The 18,829-nt window shown below is 39.5% G+C and overlaps 1 protein-coding gene across 24 annotated transcripts in view; it reads right to left on the reverse strand.

The window, feature by feature from the left end:
• Window positions 1–2,399: 2,399 nt before the first annotated feature.
• DMD (dystrophin) overlaps window positions 2,400–18,829 on the reverse strand; it is a 2,611,869-nt gene continuing 2,595,439 nt past the window's right edge. For 19 of the 24 annotated variants that reach the window (XM_021079543.2, XM_085006422.1, XM_085006420.1 and 16 more), the window contains one exon: window positions 2,400–4,917. In XM_021079543.2, coding sequence (XP_020935202.1) covers window positions 4,820–4,917 — 98 coding nt within the window. In that variant the 3' untranslated portion in view covers window positions 2,400–4,819. 24 annotated transcript variants of the gene reach the window in all.

Genomic DNA, 18,829 nt, shown 5'->3' on the forward strand with positions numbered 1-18,829 from the left:
CTAAACACTTTGTTGTTCAGGGGTCAACTCTGAGCAGGGGAGGGAGAGGAAGGAAAAAGAAAGTCAGTGGGACATAATGTAAACAATTGTTGAATCTGGGAAAAAGGTATATGGGGGTTCTTTGTACTATTCTTGTAACTTTTCTGTAAATTTGAATTATTTCAAAATGAAAAGTTACCAAAGACCTAAATTTATCCAGAATATATATAAAACATATACACATGTGTACACACATACATATATGGAACCTAAGCCTAAAGTTATTTTACATAATCTTTCCTGTATATGAATGCCACTCTCAAGCATCCCCAGACTTGACACACTCACACAGTATTGCTTGCTAAGGCATGCCTGGTATGTTGCCACTTTTGTGTTCTCACATAAGTCTATGAGACCACAAAACTCTGAAGAAATGTGAGAATGTGTTTGTGGTTCCTACTCTAGCAGCTTTGCTGCTGTGGGTAAAGAATTAAATTCATGCCCTTCCTACACTTAATTTGAAGGCAGAGTCTTTGCAAGTGAGCCAGTGCCTGCCTTAGTATTCATTGCGCCATCAGAGCACTGCAATTTCAGGGAAATCCCACTGCAGCTCCACAGAACACATCCATTAGTCTTGGTGCTTCCTCCTAAACACATTCTGCTTGTTGGTGCACAATGTGTGCCAACTTGATTCATTTAAATTTTTAACTGAAATATTTCCCTACCCTCTAGCCTGTGCCAAATGTGGAAAGGAAAGCTAAAAGCCCTCCTCAGGGTCATCCACACACAGTTGTCCTAGGTTGATATGCTAAAGATTCTTCAGTTACCTAGTCAAGGGCCATCGAAAGAGCCAGACTGAACATTTCAGACAAAAGCAGGTTTGGGCATGGCACAGGGGGATAAATGATTTATTTAAAGAGCATGGAAGTTCCTATTGTGGCACAGCAGAAATGAATCTGACTAGTATCCCTGAGAATATGGGTTTGATCCCTGGCCTCTCTCAGTGGGTCAGGGATCTGGCGTTCCCTTGAGCTGTGGTGTAGGTCACAGACATGGCTTGGATCCTGCATTGCTGTGGCTGTGGTGTAGGCTGGCAGCTATAGCTCCGATTTGACCCCTAGCCTGGTAACATCCATATACTGCAGGTATAGCCCTAAAAAAAGCAAAATAAATAAATAAATAAAGAGGATGAAAATTAGTTTTGGTATATGTGGGCTTCAAGGAAAGTCTTTCAATGTATTTAGGTTGGCATTACCACCCCACCATTTAACACCATGCTTGATCGGTTGACCATCTCCTGTTATTTCCAAAATCACTAGAATAGGCTGTGTCTAGTGGACTTTTGTGATTTCTTTTGACTTCCAACATCTGAACACTGTTGAGGATCTCTTCTCCATGGATCTTGGTAAGAGGCAAAGACAGTCCCTCCCTAGAGGAGCTGATGTGACTACTCCTTTTCCTGGCCTCCTTTGCAGCTAGGGCAGAAGCAGAACAGGACAGGGGTGAGGGGATCTCCTTCTGGTGGTGGTCATGACTATGTATGAGGTGGGTATCCACCCCATAACCAGTTGTGAGGCATCATTTTAGGCATGACTTCTACTGCTCAGACATCCCCTTAGGTCTGGTACAATTAATAATGATAGAAGTGGTTAAGAAAGTCTCTTGAAAAGCAAAGTATAAACTTCAAACTGGTTAATTAATATACTTTTTATTATTAAAATACCTCTCAAGCTAAAATGCTTACCACCTTTGATCTAGAAATCTCACTTCTATGACTGTGTCTATAGAAATATTTTTGCACAAGTGAAATGATGGAATGGAGATGTTTGGAATTGTTTGTCAGAGCAAAAGAGGGGAATGAGCTATAGATCCCACCAAAGGGGACTGCCTAAGTAATATTCCACACAAACACACTGGAATATTATACAGCTATAAAAAAGAATGAGAAAGCATTTTATATATTGAAATGAGTACATTCTTAAGTTTAAAAAACCAAGGTGTATAACTAGGTTTTATAACATGGACTGCTATGTTCCATGAAATAGAAGGAAAAAAGTAGAAATGTGTGTAATTGCTTTTATAATAATAACAATTTGGAAGGATACAGAAGAAATTATCAATATTTGCTCAGAGGGCAGTGAAGATGAGGTGGGAATACAGTGGTCAGCCTCTTTTAACTGTTTGGCTTTCTAGATTTTTTATTTTTTAATAAAATTTGGCTGCACCTGCTACACATCTAAGTTTCCAGGATGGGGATCGAACCCATGCTGCCATTGCAGCCTGAACCACAGCTGTGGCCTGTGGCAATGCCAGATTCTTAACCCACTGTAGATTCTTCATTTTTAACAATATGAAAGTATTACCTATATAAAAAATAAGTAAATTAAAATAAAAACAAAATACTACAGTCCAGTCAACACTTTTTTTGTAACATAACTGCGTGCTTTATTGAGATACACAGTAAAGCAGTAATATAGTACAATAGTAAGGCATATATTTGGTGAAGTCTGATATGTTGTGAAAATGCAGTAAAACTGAAGTTTAAAAAAATAATTAGTAAATGTTACAGTGTTGGTGTTAAAACACAATATATCATGATACTCAAGAACCCAGTACCTGAAAACAATGACATAACATGCCATGTGATGTTTATGCTTCAGTTACATTGATTATGATTTATAGTTTAATACTTGGTGGTTATAAAGAACACGAAATTAAGTCCAAATTATGCTTAAAACGTAGCAATAAAGCTCTCATTTTTTATTCAGATATTTTGACAGACTCACTCCAGAACTAATGTCTAAAAGATAAAATAAAACAAAAAGATTAAATCAAAATTAAGCACTCTATTTACCTCTGATTTTAGAATGAAACTTAAACTTCTTAGTAGGGAGTAAAGTAACCCTTTGTTTTAAATCATGGTTAAATACAAAAATCCTTGGGTAAAGAAAAAGTCCAATGTCACATAAAGGAAAAAAAAATGCAAGACTAAAACCAAATCTTTATGTAATTTGTTACCTTAGAGCTTTGGGTTTTCTTTTGTAAAGCAGGAAGGAAAAAGAAAATAGAGAAAAATGTTCACACAATGGATAGATGGTGAAGCTGTGAAATCAGGTGTGCACAATTATTAGGAACACCCCAAAACCAAAGTGAGGTAGAAATAGCATGAGAAGCCATGTTTGATGTTAATTATCATTAGTAAAATAACAAACAAAACCCACTCTTCAAAAGTTAATTACGCTTGATGTAAGAGGTAACAGATTTGCAAAATGATAGGTCACATGGTGATCTCTATTGAATGAATGATAAACAAAAATCAAAGACTAATAAGATGAAACGAAAGAATAAAGCTTTTTCCAACCAGTTAGTTCTCTTGAGTGTTCTCCTCTTTTTGAATGGTTTGGGTTTTTATTTAACCTGCCTAAGCCACCAAAAAGGGTTTGGAGTACCGTTCAGAACATTTGCATCAAGTTGCATTCCCACTTGCAAACCTGTCTGGAATTAGGTGTAGAGAAATGCCAAGGAGAAAAACATGGTTCATGGGCTTCTGGGTAGATATTTAACAGTATCACAATGTGATGGGGCTACCATCTTACACATTTTCACAAGGGTTGTTTTAAATTAAGTCTTGCAGCAAACCCATTGGAATGGGGAAAAAAAATCTTTAAAAAACGGAAAACCAAAACACCCACTGCTGTTTGTGAGGAAAGAATAATTTAGTTGTAATTATAAAGATCTCTCTGTAAGGTTATGGACATTCATGCAATCCTTTACTTCAAGAGGGGCCTGCTCCCTCTAAGGGACTGGCAGGGAGTCCATAGCCCTCCAGCCCTACCATAGTCTTCCTCCTGGCTGGAGCATCAACGTGCCGTCTGATGCGCTGACTTTGACTGAAGCATCATTAAATCTAAACCGTGGCATTGTCAGCAGCAGGAAGCTGAATATATCAACCAGAGGATTACTCTGACATAGCAAGTGCTATGTATTCATTCATATGTCCCTTAAAAATTCCATACTCTAATTGTCAGTGGAAAATTTAAAATGAGAAACATCTGGAGCCCCAGACAATGTTTTAGTGTGGTGGTTTCCCTCTGGCTTCAGGTTCCAGGGAAAATTCATTCTAGACCAAAACAGGTAAGCCTGGATGACCAGAAGCAGTTTCTTTCCATTTGGAAGTGGCAAGAACATTTGAACAAGAATTTTGTATCTAATTATCTATATACCTATAGTATTTACATACTTATAGACATATAGATGTATACAATGAAAACCCACAGCTAGTCCCACTAAGTCAACAACTCGAAAAAGAGCGATGTGAAGTAGTCATTTGGTGGTGTTAGAGGAAGTCCTATCTTTAATATGTAAGAAAAGAAAAAAGCCATGAATTTCATATGGATGTCACGCTAAAAGGATGCAAAACAATGCGCTGCCTCAGAGTTTGTGTGTGTGTGTATGTGTGTGTGTATATGTTTATTTTTAGGGGTTTTTATAAACAACTTTTTTTTTTATAAAGCACACTTTAGTTTACAATCTTTCTTTATAACTGTTATAAATTTTTAAACAACCCAAAATGCGTTCCATATAAAGAAATGGCAAGTTATTTAGCTAACAAGATTTTACATGTAGTTTTCTTATAACTTTTTTGTACAATTGCATAGACGTGTAAAACCTGCCATTGTTAACAAAACAATAACAGACTTAGAAACTACTGAAATCTACAGTATAGTACCACTACCCTTCACAAAAATATAGATTTTTTTCTTGTAAACTCTTACTGTCTAATCCTCTTTGTTGTATGAATATTATAAAAACCATGCGGGAATCAGGAGTTGTAAAACATTTATTCTGCCCCTTCTTCATCTGTCATGACTGAAACTAAGGACTCCATCGCTCTGCCCAAATCATCTGCCAAGTGGAAAAGGCTTCCTACATTGTGTCCTGGAAAACAAAGAGAAAGACAGACTTTATACGAGGTGCAGATATTGTCACCTTTGCCACTTGGGAAATCCTCCCCATTTCTAGGTGAAGACAACACAGAAGCTGCATTGAGGGTATATGCAACAGGGTTTGATTTTCCACCAGTTTCCAGAAAGAAGCACAGCTTGTTAATGAAGCCATTCCACACTGTTAGTATCAGCCTCATATCAGATCAGGCTACTAGTGTCATGTAAATGACAAAAAAGTCAAAGACTGCACTCATCTTCCCAATGTAAATAGATATCAAAATCAATTCCATGATTCCTGTCATAACAGGAATAATTCACGATGGGATGTATCTTTTCCACATGGTTGTGGGAGATTATTTACTATGTGCTTGTACTATAATTTTTTTTTTTTACTATCAAACAACCACCACAACTACAGCCACTCCCACCAGCGCCACCCTTTTGCTATCACCATTACCGTCTCCACCATCACCACGACATGAAATCTTCATTTCAAGGCTGTTACAAGCTATCGGATCATGTCTAAGGCTATGGTGTAGATGACTGGTTCTCTCTGATTTTACATGGGTTGAAAAATAACCTCTTGAATTTACATATATATATATATATATATATATATATATATACCATTAACATTTGAATTAGGAAGCTTCAGGATAAACATCACTTTTCACTCCAAATTACTTTAGAGCCTAATTATAATATGACCCACATGGATAGCATGGGTTCAGTATCCTGTGAACCCATTTTTGATCTCCTCCTAAATGAGGGTTAACAGAATAGTCTTTTAATAGTGTGACATGACCAGCATTAATCCCCCAGCATGGAGCATAAAAGCAGCACAATGTCCTCGGGTACTTTGTGACAAAATTCACGTCTAGAGTAAGATAACTGGAGACATACTTTATGACTTGCCTTTTCATATATGTCCCATATTTTTATATGGCTAATTTTAATTCGTAGACATTAGTAAATCATCCTACTATTCAAGTGCTGCCTTTGAAACTAAAAATGCTTTACTAGGCTATTAGTACCTTGCCATGTATCAACTTTACAGACTCCCATAATAATTGTTAAAATCCCTATAAAAATTAAAGATAGACTAGGGCAGGTATTCTAGTCTAATATTTATTTCAGGAGACATATAGTTTTTAAATATATGAGAGGATCTGAAGAGGATTCATAGGCAGGCACTTAAGCAGTGATGGCACCAGATCAAGCCAAGACTTATTAAAGGTTTAATGCCATTCAGCCACTTATATTAAGGTGACCAAGTTGGTAAATCTCTTTGAGCTTTATTAGTACAGAGAGTTTCAGTGAGGACTAATTAGGCTTTTAAAAAATCACTCTGGATTTTGGTTGAGACTGCAAATATAAAAACTTAAAGCACATGTACGATTCATTCTAGAGTGAGCCAATAGTCTGGCCTCCACTCCATGAAGAAAAAAAATTATCTTTGACTTTTCTAAACCATAGCAACCACGGGAGGACATGCTAGGCCCTGTGCTCCTCAGAGCACAGACCTGTAAGTGGTGCCACCAGGTTAGGGGGCTTCCCTCATATCTATTTTTGACTGTTCAGCAACCCTGGGAAGTCTGCACAGTTATTCATGTTTAATTGAAAATAGACTAACTGCAAATTTTAATTTACTTGTGATTTTTTTTTTTATTTTTTTGTGCCTTTTCTAGGGCCGCTCCCGTGGCATATGGAGCTTCCCAGGCTAGGGGTCGAATCGGAGCTATAGCCGCCGGCCTACCCCAGAGCCACAGCAACGTGGGATCCGAGCCACGTCTGCGACCCACACCACAGCTCATGGCAATGACGGATCCTTAACCCACTGAGCGAGGCCTGGGATTGAACCTACAACCTCATGGATCCTAGTTGGGTTCGTTAACTGCTGAGCCACGATGGGAACTCCTACATGCAATCTAAACAGTGATGAAAGCAACCAATAAAAACAAAACCCAAGACTCTTAGAACCTGAAACCTAAATATAATTCTGACTACTTCTCATTACTCACATCTGCTTATAGTATAGTCCACCTGGTAGCTAGACAATGTATTATAAAATGTAAAACAGGAAAGACATCATTTTTTCTCATCAGCTTATTGAGAATCATCAAAAAGTGCCTATTTTAGTCTGTGTGCTACGAGATACAGACTGCAGTTCAAAGGATAAAGACATGTAAATGCATTTATAGGTTATATAGCCAGGTGGTACTCTGACTCCTCAAAATGGTGTTCAGTTACTGACTGGCAGGAAAAATCTTGAGTCTCTTAAGAGGCATACGTTCTAGGGGTGTCTGCTATTGAAAAAGTAACCAGGTCAAACAGAGATTCGTGAGTCTTAATATACCACACACATGCCCACAAAATGTTAGGTGGCCTTTAACCTGACCTTGCAGCTTTATGCTAGAAAAATGAATGTTCTGACTCACCTCACTCTTTCTATATTAGACCTTTCATTACTTTGTTTACAAATATCTGCTTCACCAGAATAACGATTTCAGTGTTTTTCATGGAGGTTTTCCTTAGAGCAAGAAAAAAAAAATTCTATCTCTTTGACAATACTGCCCCAAAGAATCACATACCTCAACCCGCTGAAGGCATAAAACCACGCTATGATAGGGACACAGAAAATAGATTTGTCTTCTGGCTCTCTTATCCATGTGTGTAAGGCTGAACATTAGTGAGATCATTAATTTTACCTGACAGACTTTTCTCAAGTCAAAATGAAAATCTCGTAGTATGAGCATGAGGCCCTGGAAAATGGGCAGGATTCAAGCATCTGTGATTAGCTTCAGGCACAGGTTGACATAAAAATAAGTCTATAGAAAGTATTCCTTTAATCCATTCTTTAAGCAAGGCTTGTTGAAGAGAAAGGCACCATGCATTTAACATTAGGGTAGTTGTCTGTTTTTCCAAGTTGGCACTAACTGCGACACATGGAGTCTCACACGCCACCTCTGTGTCAGGGGACTGTTTGCTGCAGTGATTGGAATCGAGACTTTCTGGCAGAGATCCAAGACCTCAGTAGCAATCTGGCACTCCGTTTTTTAAAAATACCATTCCCAAATAAATGGTTAGTATTCAACTGGCCAAAATAAAGCCAGAATATTGCAGTGAAATTTGCTCATCATCTCTGTAATCTTTGAAAAAAAATAGCCATTCTCCTGTATTTTTGTAGCATTAAAATAATCACTTTGGAGTTCCCATTGTAGTTCATCGGGTTAAGGACCCCACATTGTCTCTGTGAGGATGCGGGTTCCATCCCTGGCCTCACTCAGTGGATTAAGGATCTGGCATTGCCGTGACTGTGGCACAGGTTGCAGATGCAGCTCTGATTCAACCACTGGCCTGGAAACTTCCATCTGCTGCAGGTGAGACCCTAAAAAAGAAAAGAAAAATCACTTTGTTTTGATTTTATGGCTTTTTGGAAACTTACTGGACTACAACACACCTCACATAGTAAACTTTACGAATACTTAGGTAACTTCAATTTTATGTGCTGGCCTTTTCTAAAATTCATTAATGAGAGAAACATGTTCGTGGTAGTTAAGAACATGGTGCAACTTTTTATCACAAGTTGAAGTGAATTTTAAGGGCACTTACCATCAGAATGAACCCAAGAAGTCTCACATAAGAAGGCAAACCATCTGGAGCATTCAATATTGAGCTTCACCAATTCAGGTTTCCTGTTCCTCCTCCCAGCCCACCCCCCACTCCCTCCCTCAGACCCCATAAGCCTTGGAAGGGAGCGCTGGTGTCAACACAATGAAGGGTCATTTAATTCATTAGACTTGCATGGCATGGCGTTGGCGGCATTTCCAGTATGATTACTTATGTTTAAATGAATCAGTGGTTCCACCTGTCCATCCTGTCCCTAAAGATCCAGAACATTCTCATATAAGGACACTCTACCTGTCCACCTTTCTCCCACAATAGTAAACGCTATTTCCATCCATGGGAGAGTTTTCCTTCTTACGTCCCTCACACTAAACTCTTAGTAAGGACAATCTTATTTTACTTGGGCTGTCATTCAATACTTTATCATCCAATGTCATTTCTTTAGGTAATTCAATATTTAGACAAAGTGTGAACCAGCTTTTCACTGTAAAATCCTGAACCACATTCAGTGATAATGCTGTACCCTATCCATAAAAGGCATTTAAAAAATATCGGCATTTAAAAAAAATCCCTCAAGACTAACCTTCAGTTTTTAACCCCCTAATTGGTTATTATTCTATCTGGCTCCAAATGCCAATTTTAAAAAAAGCACCCTTTAAAGGACAAGTTGAGATGACATATGCTTTTCAGAAAACATTTTCTAAGTTGCAGTGAAGTGTAAGAGTTAAGAGTGTGGGTCTGAACCCAGACTGCTTGGGTTCAAATCCTGGCTCTATCACCTTGCATACACTGCTTACCCTTTCATTGACTCAGTTTCCTCATCTATAAAATGGGGTTAAAAGAGTACCTACCTCATATAGGCTTGTCCTGAAGATTATAATAATGAAAAGGATGAAAAGTGCTTAGAAAGTCCTTGGCACACAGTAAGGGCTCAAAAAATGTTAGCTGAAGTGGGAAAGAAAGAGTGTAGGAACCAGAAAAAAGAAAAAAAAAATGAAATCATCCCAGAAGAATAAAAACCAAGGGCACTGGAAGAAAATGCTAGAGTCCTGGGAGTAGAAGGAAGCTTTATGACTCATCAGTTAGGTTCAAGGCTAAATTTAATTTGAAGATTGTGTATGTGTTGCACGTGGCAACAGATGATGAACTGTAGGATGCCAATCTAGGGACTACAAAGAGTTGCCATTTTAAAAAGGTTCCTGTTCCCCCAACCCCTGGTCCTGTTGTCATGGTGATGACAATGGCAATGAACATTTGAGGAATGTTCCTCATAAGCTGCAAGTGGAGAGGTGACTACCATCCTTAGATGATGACACGTGTAATACATACATGCGCGTGCACGCACACAAGTCTTACACAAACGCCAAACACAGAAAGCAGGATGAGACAGACAGAAGCCATGGCTGTGAGCCTGAATCTCACTAACCTCTCTCACTGGCTTCCCAGGGGTATTTCTTCCTTTAATAATAGAGAGAGGAAGAGGCAGAGATATCAGAAAGGAAAAAAAAAAACATGCATAAATATACAGTTTCATACCAATTTGCTTCTTTTACCAAACAAATGTTGAGATGACAATTCATTTATCCCCTTCTGAAAAAAAAATAAAAACAGAAACAAAAAACCCCAAAGACACATCCAGTCAAATCACCTTTACATACACTTAAAATTGGTGTGAACAGATAACATGATCCAGGAGACGTCACTTATAGAATCCATAGAGCTCACGTGTTCAACTGAATGAAAGCTGGTACAGCATAGAAATCTGACAAATCAAACATTGGTTTCAAGGGCAATTGTAGACTTTCAAGCTTACTGTCCAAATACCTCAGAATCTCTTTATTGTCCACTTGCTGATCAGCATGCCAAAACATGAATAGTAGCTAGCTGGCTTTGGGAGCCAAAAGTCTGCACCCCAAATGTAAGGCAGAACATTACATAGAGGCTTTTTTTCACCCTTTGGCCACAGTGTGCAGTGGTGACGTGGGATCTCAGTTCCCAGACCAGGGATTGAACCTGGGTCTCAGCCGTGAAAGTGCTGAGTCCTAACCTCTAGACTACCAGGGAACTCCCTGTATAAAGGCTAGACTCCATCTTCTTGGATGAACTTGTTCTATCTTATAGATGCTGAGCATGCCCATGATGGGAATGGGGGCACTAGAGAAAATTGAAACAAAGCAGGAAGGAGATAAGTCCCACTTATGGGCAAGCCATGGAGCCAGATGCAAAAATGAGCTTTCAACTTCTGCCTCATGATTCAACTGCTACCAGGGGCCTTGAGAGTCAGTAGCCAAAGGCCCACTCACTGGCCTTGTTTATTTTATAGAATCCTACATCTGTATGCATTTATTTATTTTTGAAAAGTAAGTTCAGGTAAGAAGGTTTTTCTATGCTAATATTTGTAACTGGACAGGAAATAAGGGACCGCTGACCACACACCTAGCATATCCTGGACACATAATTTCCTTTTTGTCTCCAGGCTCTCCAAAGTGAGATACTGGTTTTCAAACTTTGGCATTAGCAATGGGACACTTCCTAAAACAACCTGATATGAATCCCAGTATTTAGAGCAGATAAAAGCAGAGCTGTGAGAGACCCTGTACACCATCTCCCTTTACCCCTGACCCCCCATGCTCAGGGGTTCCAAGAAGACTTATAATCCCCTGAAACAATTTGAGAACCACTAGTCCAGAATGAAGAGGTATGGAGCTACTAATCCAAAAGAAACCTTTCAAAACTCAAGTTCAGTGTTGAAAACTTAAGAGTGTACATTTAAAGGTTTTTGAGGTATGACTCTCTTCCTGCCATTTCCTTCTTTGTGAATTTTCCTGAATCAGAGAGTTCTTGGAAATACAGAAGCTATCTGCTTGATGATGTCCTAAGCATGGCTGAGGTATTCGTGAAGTTCCTCAAACCAGGAAAAAAAGAGAAAAAGGGGTATTGTTCCTAGTGGTAGGCCCATGCCAGACGATGGGGAAAAGGGAAGGGGAGAGAACATCATTTCATCCTTGATGGCTCAAACGAATCCCAGTGTGAATCATTCATCCATTCTTTTTGACTCCCTGAGCAAACTTTAAAAAAAAATCCTTTATTTCATGGTTATACTGTCTGCGAGTAGAACTGATTCCCTTCCCCTTTAAGACTACGAGCTCCTTGAAGGTAGGGCCCACATGTTGCTTACCTACATCTCTATCCCCGATGCCCACCTGTACTATACCTCGGCACTATGGGTGTTTGCTAAATGCTGGCTGAAGTGAATAAGGTAACTACTAGGTTCATGGTCAAGAGTCCTTTGGTGTTTTAGTCATCTTGGCCTTGCCTCCTACTCTTTAGCTTGGATACCAAGGGCTGGCAACTTGTTTTGACTTGTAACTTTGGTCTATTTTTAAAACTTGCTTTAGGAAGGAGAGTGTTGTCAGAAAGCAATATGATTTAGTTGCAGAATTTAACTATGGTTCCTAGGATGATAAAGCTTACGTATATCTCTTAATTCTACACCAAGCCTCATTCAGAGCTCAGTATCAACAGGCCACTGCTGAAGATGCAGCAAATGACTTAGGTTTTGTTTCAGGTACTTCTTCAGACACCATATTTTATGTAAAATGGACCTCTCAGAACTATGTGAACCCTGACCTCTTTCAAAACCCTCCCTTGTCACTTGGGTTCCAGTGTACTCATTAGCATTAGTACAAAGGGACCTCTGCTTTACACTTGTTTTCTCCTTGTATTAGGAAGTTTCTACACTGACAAAATGGAAGCTGTTCACTGGTTACACCATCAGAAAATTCTTTACCAATGAAGTATCAGATTAAAGTTTTATTTTGAAAAATGCATTCTTTGGAAATGAGTCCTTAGACCTTCAGTGAGGGGTCCATCTGGCAGTGTGGTATGCAGTGTCAGGAAATGAATCAAGAGAAAAAGGAAGTGTGCTGCGAGGTCCTGAGTCTAAATAAAGGGTTTGGTCAGTCAGGTCTGGAGAAGTTTCATTTCCTCGGGCAGCACACACTTGAGAGGATTGTAATTCTTTATTCAGAATTGGAACCACAGGACCTTACTATTTCTAGGTATTTTGATTAGTTTCTTTATCTCAGTTCACTGACTGTGTTAAAAAGTTAAGGAAGAATGAGTCCCTTTTTAGGATTTCTGTTTCATTACAAATGAAGATTCAAATGGCTATACTTGATTGAAACATGCAGGACCTTTGGTGAACACAGATATAAATGCATACATCAATTCAAAAGCACACTTTTGTTGAACTGAAAGTTGATCACCAAAATGTGTAGCTGTATATAGGTAATGAGTTAGAATGGACAACAGTTTCATAATGTAGAGCAGGCCTTGGCATACTTTCTCTGTAAAGGGCCAGAAAGTAAATATTTTAGGCTTTGCAAGTCTCACAGTTAACTATTCAACTCTGCCCTTGCATTGAGAAAGCAACCCGAGACAGTATGTAAATAAATGGGTGTGGTTGTGTTACGAAAAATTTTTATTTATAAAGAGAGGTAGCGGGCTCTTTGGTCCATGGACTGCAGTGTGTTGGCTGCTGGTATAAAGGAACAACAGCAAAAATTGTTTATGGAAGCTGAGAGGAAAGAGAAGGGTACCTGCAAGGGGGCACAGGATGCTCCCACCTGCCTTTGTTGTTAATGTTGCTCTTCCATAAAAGAACCACAGACAAGGTTTGAATTTTAGAAGATGGTAGGTTTTGCGAAGCTGCTGGGTTGCTAATTTAGAGGCATTTAACAGAATATATGTGGGCTTATTTAGGAGGGGGTAGAATGAGAGGGAGAGGATGGCATGGGCTGCTGGTGATAAAAATAATGTGGCACAGGTCAGCAGGTAAGAGATTATACAGGTAGCAGAAATACCTGACTAACAGTGCTAACTGCTTCTTGAGTTCTTACTGCACTAAGAACTTATCTGGGATCCTATCATTAATCTATATACAGTGGCACCTCATTTTTACAGAGGCCAATACCCTACCCCTGACTAGGGAAGCATTTTTTTCATGAATGCATCTGCATCTAAAAAAACCTTTGTTACACTGCTGAATGATCAGAGACGTGTGGACAAATCACTTAAAGGGTATATTTTATTTTATTTGGCTGCACCCCCGGCATGTGGAAATTTCCCAGCCAGGGAGCGAACCTGCACCATAGCAGCAACCTGGGTTCCTGCAGTGACAGTGCCAGATACTTAACCCGCTGTGCCACAAGGGAACTCCCAAGGAATTTATTTGAAAATACTGTTTATTGTTTATTCTACCCATGTAGTAGTATTCCTATAGAATGCTAGGGGAATTTAGAAAGTGTCTAATGGTAGGTAATGATTTTTATTACAGTGGAATTCAACTTCTACTTCTTTTTATAGTCAGAGGGATAGATTATATAAACAGGTTGGATAGAAACTGGCTAACATTCTGTGTTTAATATGCACCGAGGCACTCAAACTTCTTAAGTGGTTGTGAATAACTAACTAGACCTAGACATTCATCAGGAAAGATATGATCGCAAAGCTAAACATGCACACATTCACACCTGGAACTCCTGTGGCTTATAGTGGCTATGATGCGGGATAGTGCTGGTTATCAGTATATCACTAATCGGAAAAGCATGCAGCCCCCTTTATTAATTTGTACAACACTGAAACAAAGCCATCAAGATCAGACCTGGAGCCTAATTAAACTTGCTGAAGAGCCATGAACAGGGCTCTTCACTTCTTTGGGCATCCAGATACTTTGAGTGGAAATGAAAGATGAAGATTAGCTGATATCTGAGAACCGGAGCTGTAAGTCAAAACTGTGGGAAAGGATAACAAAAAAGTTGTCGTTTAAAGTACACGATAACTCCCCCATCTTTGCGCTTTATATTTATGAAAAAACCGTGATATTAAAGCCTTTTCCTCTGTGTGCAATTATCAAGCAGGGTTAAGTAAACCATGAGGTGGTATTTAATAGCACATTTCCACTAAATGTCAGACTTCTGGCTCTGACATCTGCTTTAAGTTATTCAAACAGCTGTCTGAAACAGCTGTGGCAACCATGAACTTCATTTTTTGTAACACAACAATGGGAACATGGATGGCAGACTTAGACTAAAAATACAGTGTTTTCTAAGGTCTTAGCAGAAACTTCCATGGTAAAAAACTTTTAAAATGTAATTAAAAAAAAATATATATATATATGGAGTTCCCATTGTGGTGCAGCAGAAACGAATCCAACCAGGAACCAGGTTGCGGGTTCAATCCCTAACTTTGTCCAGTGGGTTAAGGATCTGGCATTGCCGTGAGCTGTGGTGTAGGTCACAGATGCGGCTTGGATCCTGTGTTGCTGTGGCTGTGGTGTAGGCCGGCAGCTGTAGCTCTGATTGGACCCCTAGCCTGGAAACTTCCATAGGCCAAACCTCCATGTGGCCCTAAAAAGCAAAAAAAAAAAAAAAAAAAAAAAAAAAAATATATATATATATATATATATATATATTCACTTGGGCAAGGAAAACTGAGATCAGTTAGATCAGTATTTTTAAATTGCTGGATCAGAAAATCAATATAGTGGACCGCAACCAGCATTTTATTTTTAAAGAAATAAAACAGAAACAATGTGAATTATATGTAATATAGAAAGTATTGTTTCATGAAACTTTGGTCTCTTATATTTGTATATGTGACTATATACATATATGTGTGGTGTATATATGGTGGGTACATACATATGTGTGTACATACACACACAAATAATCTGTTTTATAACTTCACCCCAGTCTGAGATATAAAATGTTTCTCTTCTTATGGATAACAGTCAAAAAAGATCGAAAGCCACTGTTTTGAATGTCAAATGTGGTACGAAGACCTTTCAAAGCCCTTCCATTTGGGAGAGTCTGTAATCCAAAATGTTAAGAATCTCAAGACTGTCTGCTTAATACCAACTTAATGTACCTACTAAGTGGTAAGATGTTTCCACTCAATCCCCCATATATATGTGTATATAGTCTCCACTCTTTCAAAATTAAAAAGAAATGCTTTTAGTTAGAAATAAAGCACCCCCCCAACTCCACTTTTTAGAGTGCACTGATGATCAGCTGATTTTTATTAGACTTTTTATCCATGTAAATTTATGGAGAAAAAGGTGCGATACTATAATTTATAATAGGAAATACATTGTTTAGTCTTTGTCCCCTTTCCAGGAACAGAGCTCCTAAAACCCTTGGGATTTCTGGTGATGAGAAGCAGCAAGGTGTCTTTCATTAGGTTACCAAGGTGACTACTGGAAAGCACCTTAGGATTGTTGCCAGTGGAGCCAACCTTGTGATTAGAGGGTGGGAACTTCCATTCCTCTCTCCTCACCTCCAGGGAGGGGAGACAGGCTGGAGTTCGACTCCAGTCACCAATGGCCAGTGATTTAATCACTCATGCCTACGTAACGAAGCTTCCATAAAAATCCAAAAGGACAGGGTTTGAAGAACTGGGTTGGTGAGCACATGGAGATGTGAGGAGAGTGGTGAACCCAGAGACCTTCCCACAGACCTTGCCCTATGCACCTCTTCCATCTGGCTGTTCCTGGGTTGTATCCATTTATAATAAACTTGTGATCTAGTAAGTGAAATCTCTGAGTTCTGTGAGCCTCTCTAGCAAATTAATTGAATCCAGGGAGGGGGTTATTGAAATCTCTTGTCTGTATCCAGTGGGTCAGAGGCCCAGGTGAAAACCTGGACTTAGAACTGGCGTTCTGACATCAGGAGTGGGGTGGTCTTGCGGGACTGAGCCTTTTACCTGTGGGATGTGATGCTGTCTCTGGATAGAGCATCAGGATTGAGGTGAATTGTAGGACACCCGGCTGGTTTAAGAGAATTGTTTGACGATGGGCGGAAAAAATCCCACACATTGGAATTGGGTCCAGAATCATAAAGGGCCTATAATAAGGCATAATTTGGTAGGTAGAAGCAACAAAAGAGAAAACTGTCAAGGTCACAGCATCACAGAAAGACCAGCCAGGTTTTCTAGCACCTTATCTACTTTCTTGTTATGTGTTTTTTGTTTATTTGATTGTGTTTTCTTCAGGAAAATGAATGAATTCTCTCAGGCCATGAGGGTACTATTGAGCAAGGAGGAACTTGGTTAATGGAACTGATATCAGACAAAGCCCCCTTACCCCCTATTTGAGAACTCAGATTAGCACTCAGAGCATGACATGCTTCCATAAGCACTAATGTAGTAAACACTATCCAGGAGGCCTGAATAGAGTATCCCAGGTTTACATATATGTAAATTAACACCCTACAAGTAAATATAACACCAGAGATGTGGACTGCCAAATATCATACCAGAGGAAGTATATTTCTTTATTTCTGGCTGTGTACATGGCATGTGGAAGTTCCCAGGCCAGGAACCTGAGCTGCTGCAGTGACAACACTGGATCCTTAACCCACTGTGCCCCACGGGAACTCCACAAAGAGATACATTTCTGATATTTAATACTCACGTGCTGTCTAGCAAGGACTCTAAAAGGGGGATGCAGGGAGAGGATGCGAAGCCCTCACCTTAAAGATAATTAGGGTGAGCCGGTACAAGAAGGCTGCTGCTAGGGAAGCAGAGCCATGAGCTGTGCTGTAGCCGCTCCTCTGGTACTCTAATTGTTCGCATATGAAAGAAATGCCCAGAACAGCCGCTGACTTCCCACAGAGCAGGTAAACAAGCTTTCAGGTCAAGGGGCTGGGATGAGACCCACATCTATGTCCTTCATGGGAAAGCTTGGGGTCAGTGAGTGACATGTGTGAGATATGGGGTCCACTAGTAGCTGTGGAATTTTGAGAAAGACACTTGGTCTGCTTGAGGTTAGTCCCTTCCTATTTATCTAGAAGGGTATTTCCCAGACTCCCTCTCCATTACAGCAGTAATACTACTGTGCTGTGGAAGGAACTTCTCGAGAAGCCTGCATCCCCAACTGACCATAAGCACCTTGATGTGCAGGAACTTGCCATTTCTTCTTTGCATCCCTAACTCCTCCCTTGGTACATAGTAGGTGCTAGTAAAAGCTGGCAGGATAAAGGTGAACAGGTTTGATTCATGTCAAGCCAGCGTGCGGTCTTCTCATTACGAATTACGGCATTACGGCATCTCGGGACAGGAGACAACTAAGATAGTCAGGATGGAGAAGAGGGTGGTAGGTTGGGGGATAAGGAGGTGGGTGGAAAACATAAGATTTTTATCTGTTAAAAACACCTTAGAGGTGCTCAGCAGTGAAAAGATGGTTGGTGCAGACATTTAAAATTAGCTTCCCCTGATGGTTCCTTAGCAACGCTCTATGAGAGCATTATTGCTTTTAATGTGCGCTGCACGACATTCACTCATACATCAAATAGCTGGGAAATGGCCATTGTTAACTGACACTGAACAAAAGATAGGAAAACACATGACTCAAAACACCCTCCTCATTGCCCTTATGGAGGAACAAATAGCCAGACTGTCTGCTGCCCTTCCCTCCCTGGGTGCCCATTAGGGGTGCCAATCACTAGCACAAAGCCCTGAGCTTCCCTCTATTTGCTCACAGGTGACTGCTGCCATTCTTTTTTTGTTGTTGTTGATGTCTAACTGACGTACATTATATTAGTTTCAGCTGTACAACCTACTGATTTGACACTTGTATGCACTGTGAAATGATCACCCCAACAGATCTGTTTTCCATGTCACCATACAAAGTTACAATTTTTATTCTCTTGTGATGAGAATTCTTTAAGATTTTCTTTCTTAGCAACTTAGAAATTTGCAATACACTATTGCTGACTCTAGTCCCCATGCTGTCTGCCATTCTTTTTATTCACTGAAGGGGGTGTGGGTCAGTGACTCTGTTTTATGTTAGGGCAATGAACCAAAAGAAATGCTGTGAAAAACTTACAACAGCAGCAAAATACCTCCTTGGATGAAGTAAGGCATCGGAAGCTCATACTGGCTGGTGGGAAAATTCGGTGGGGTAAAATGTTTTTTGGTATGAGAGGCAAAATATACAAGGTCAAAGTAACGAAGAGAAATAATATGAATGTTAAATAGTAATAATATTAGGATATGTTAATATTTAAATTAAATAATATCAATGCCTTTCTTTGTGAAGATTGTGTTCTATGGAAGTGAAAAAACACCACTAGTACATAAGGATTTAATTGTACTTACATTTAAATGACGGGGTAAGACACAGGTTTTAAATATACATAAAGAGCATCAGATTGTGAGCCAGAGCCTCCAGCACTGCTATACACTACATAAACTGCTGTACATATTCTGGCCCTCAC

Source organism: Sus scrofa, chromosome X (genome assembly GCF_054392235.1).
Source record: "Sus scrofa isolate SSC_HxYL_T2T_F1_AM1 chromosome X, Sscrofa_HxYL_maternal_Yorkshire_Landrace_v2.0, whole genome shotgun sequence".
NCBI lineage: Eukaryota > Metazoa > Chordata > Mammalia > Artiodactyla > Suidae > Sus > Sus scrofa.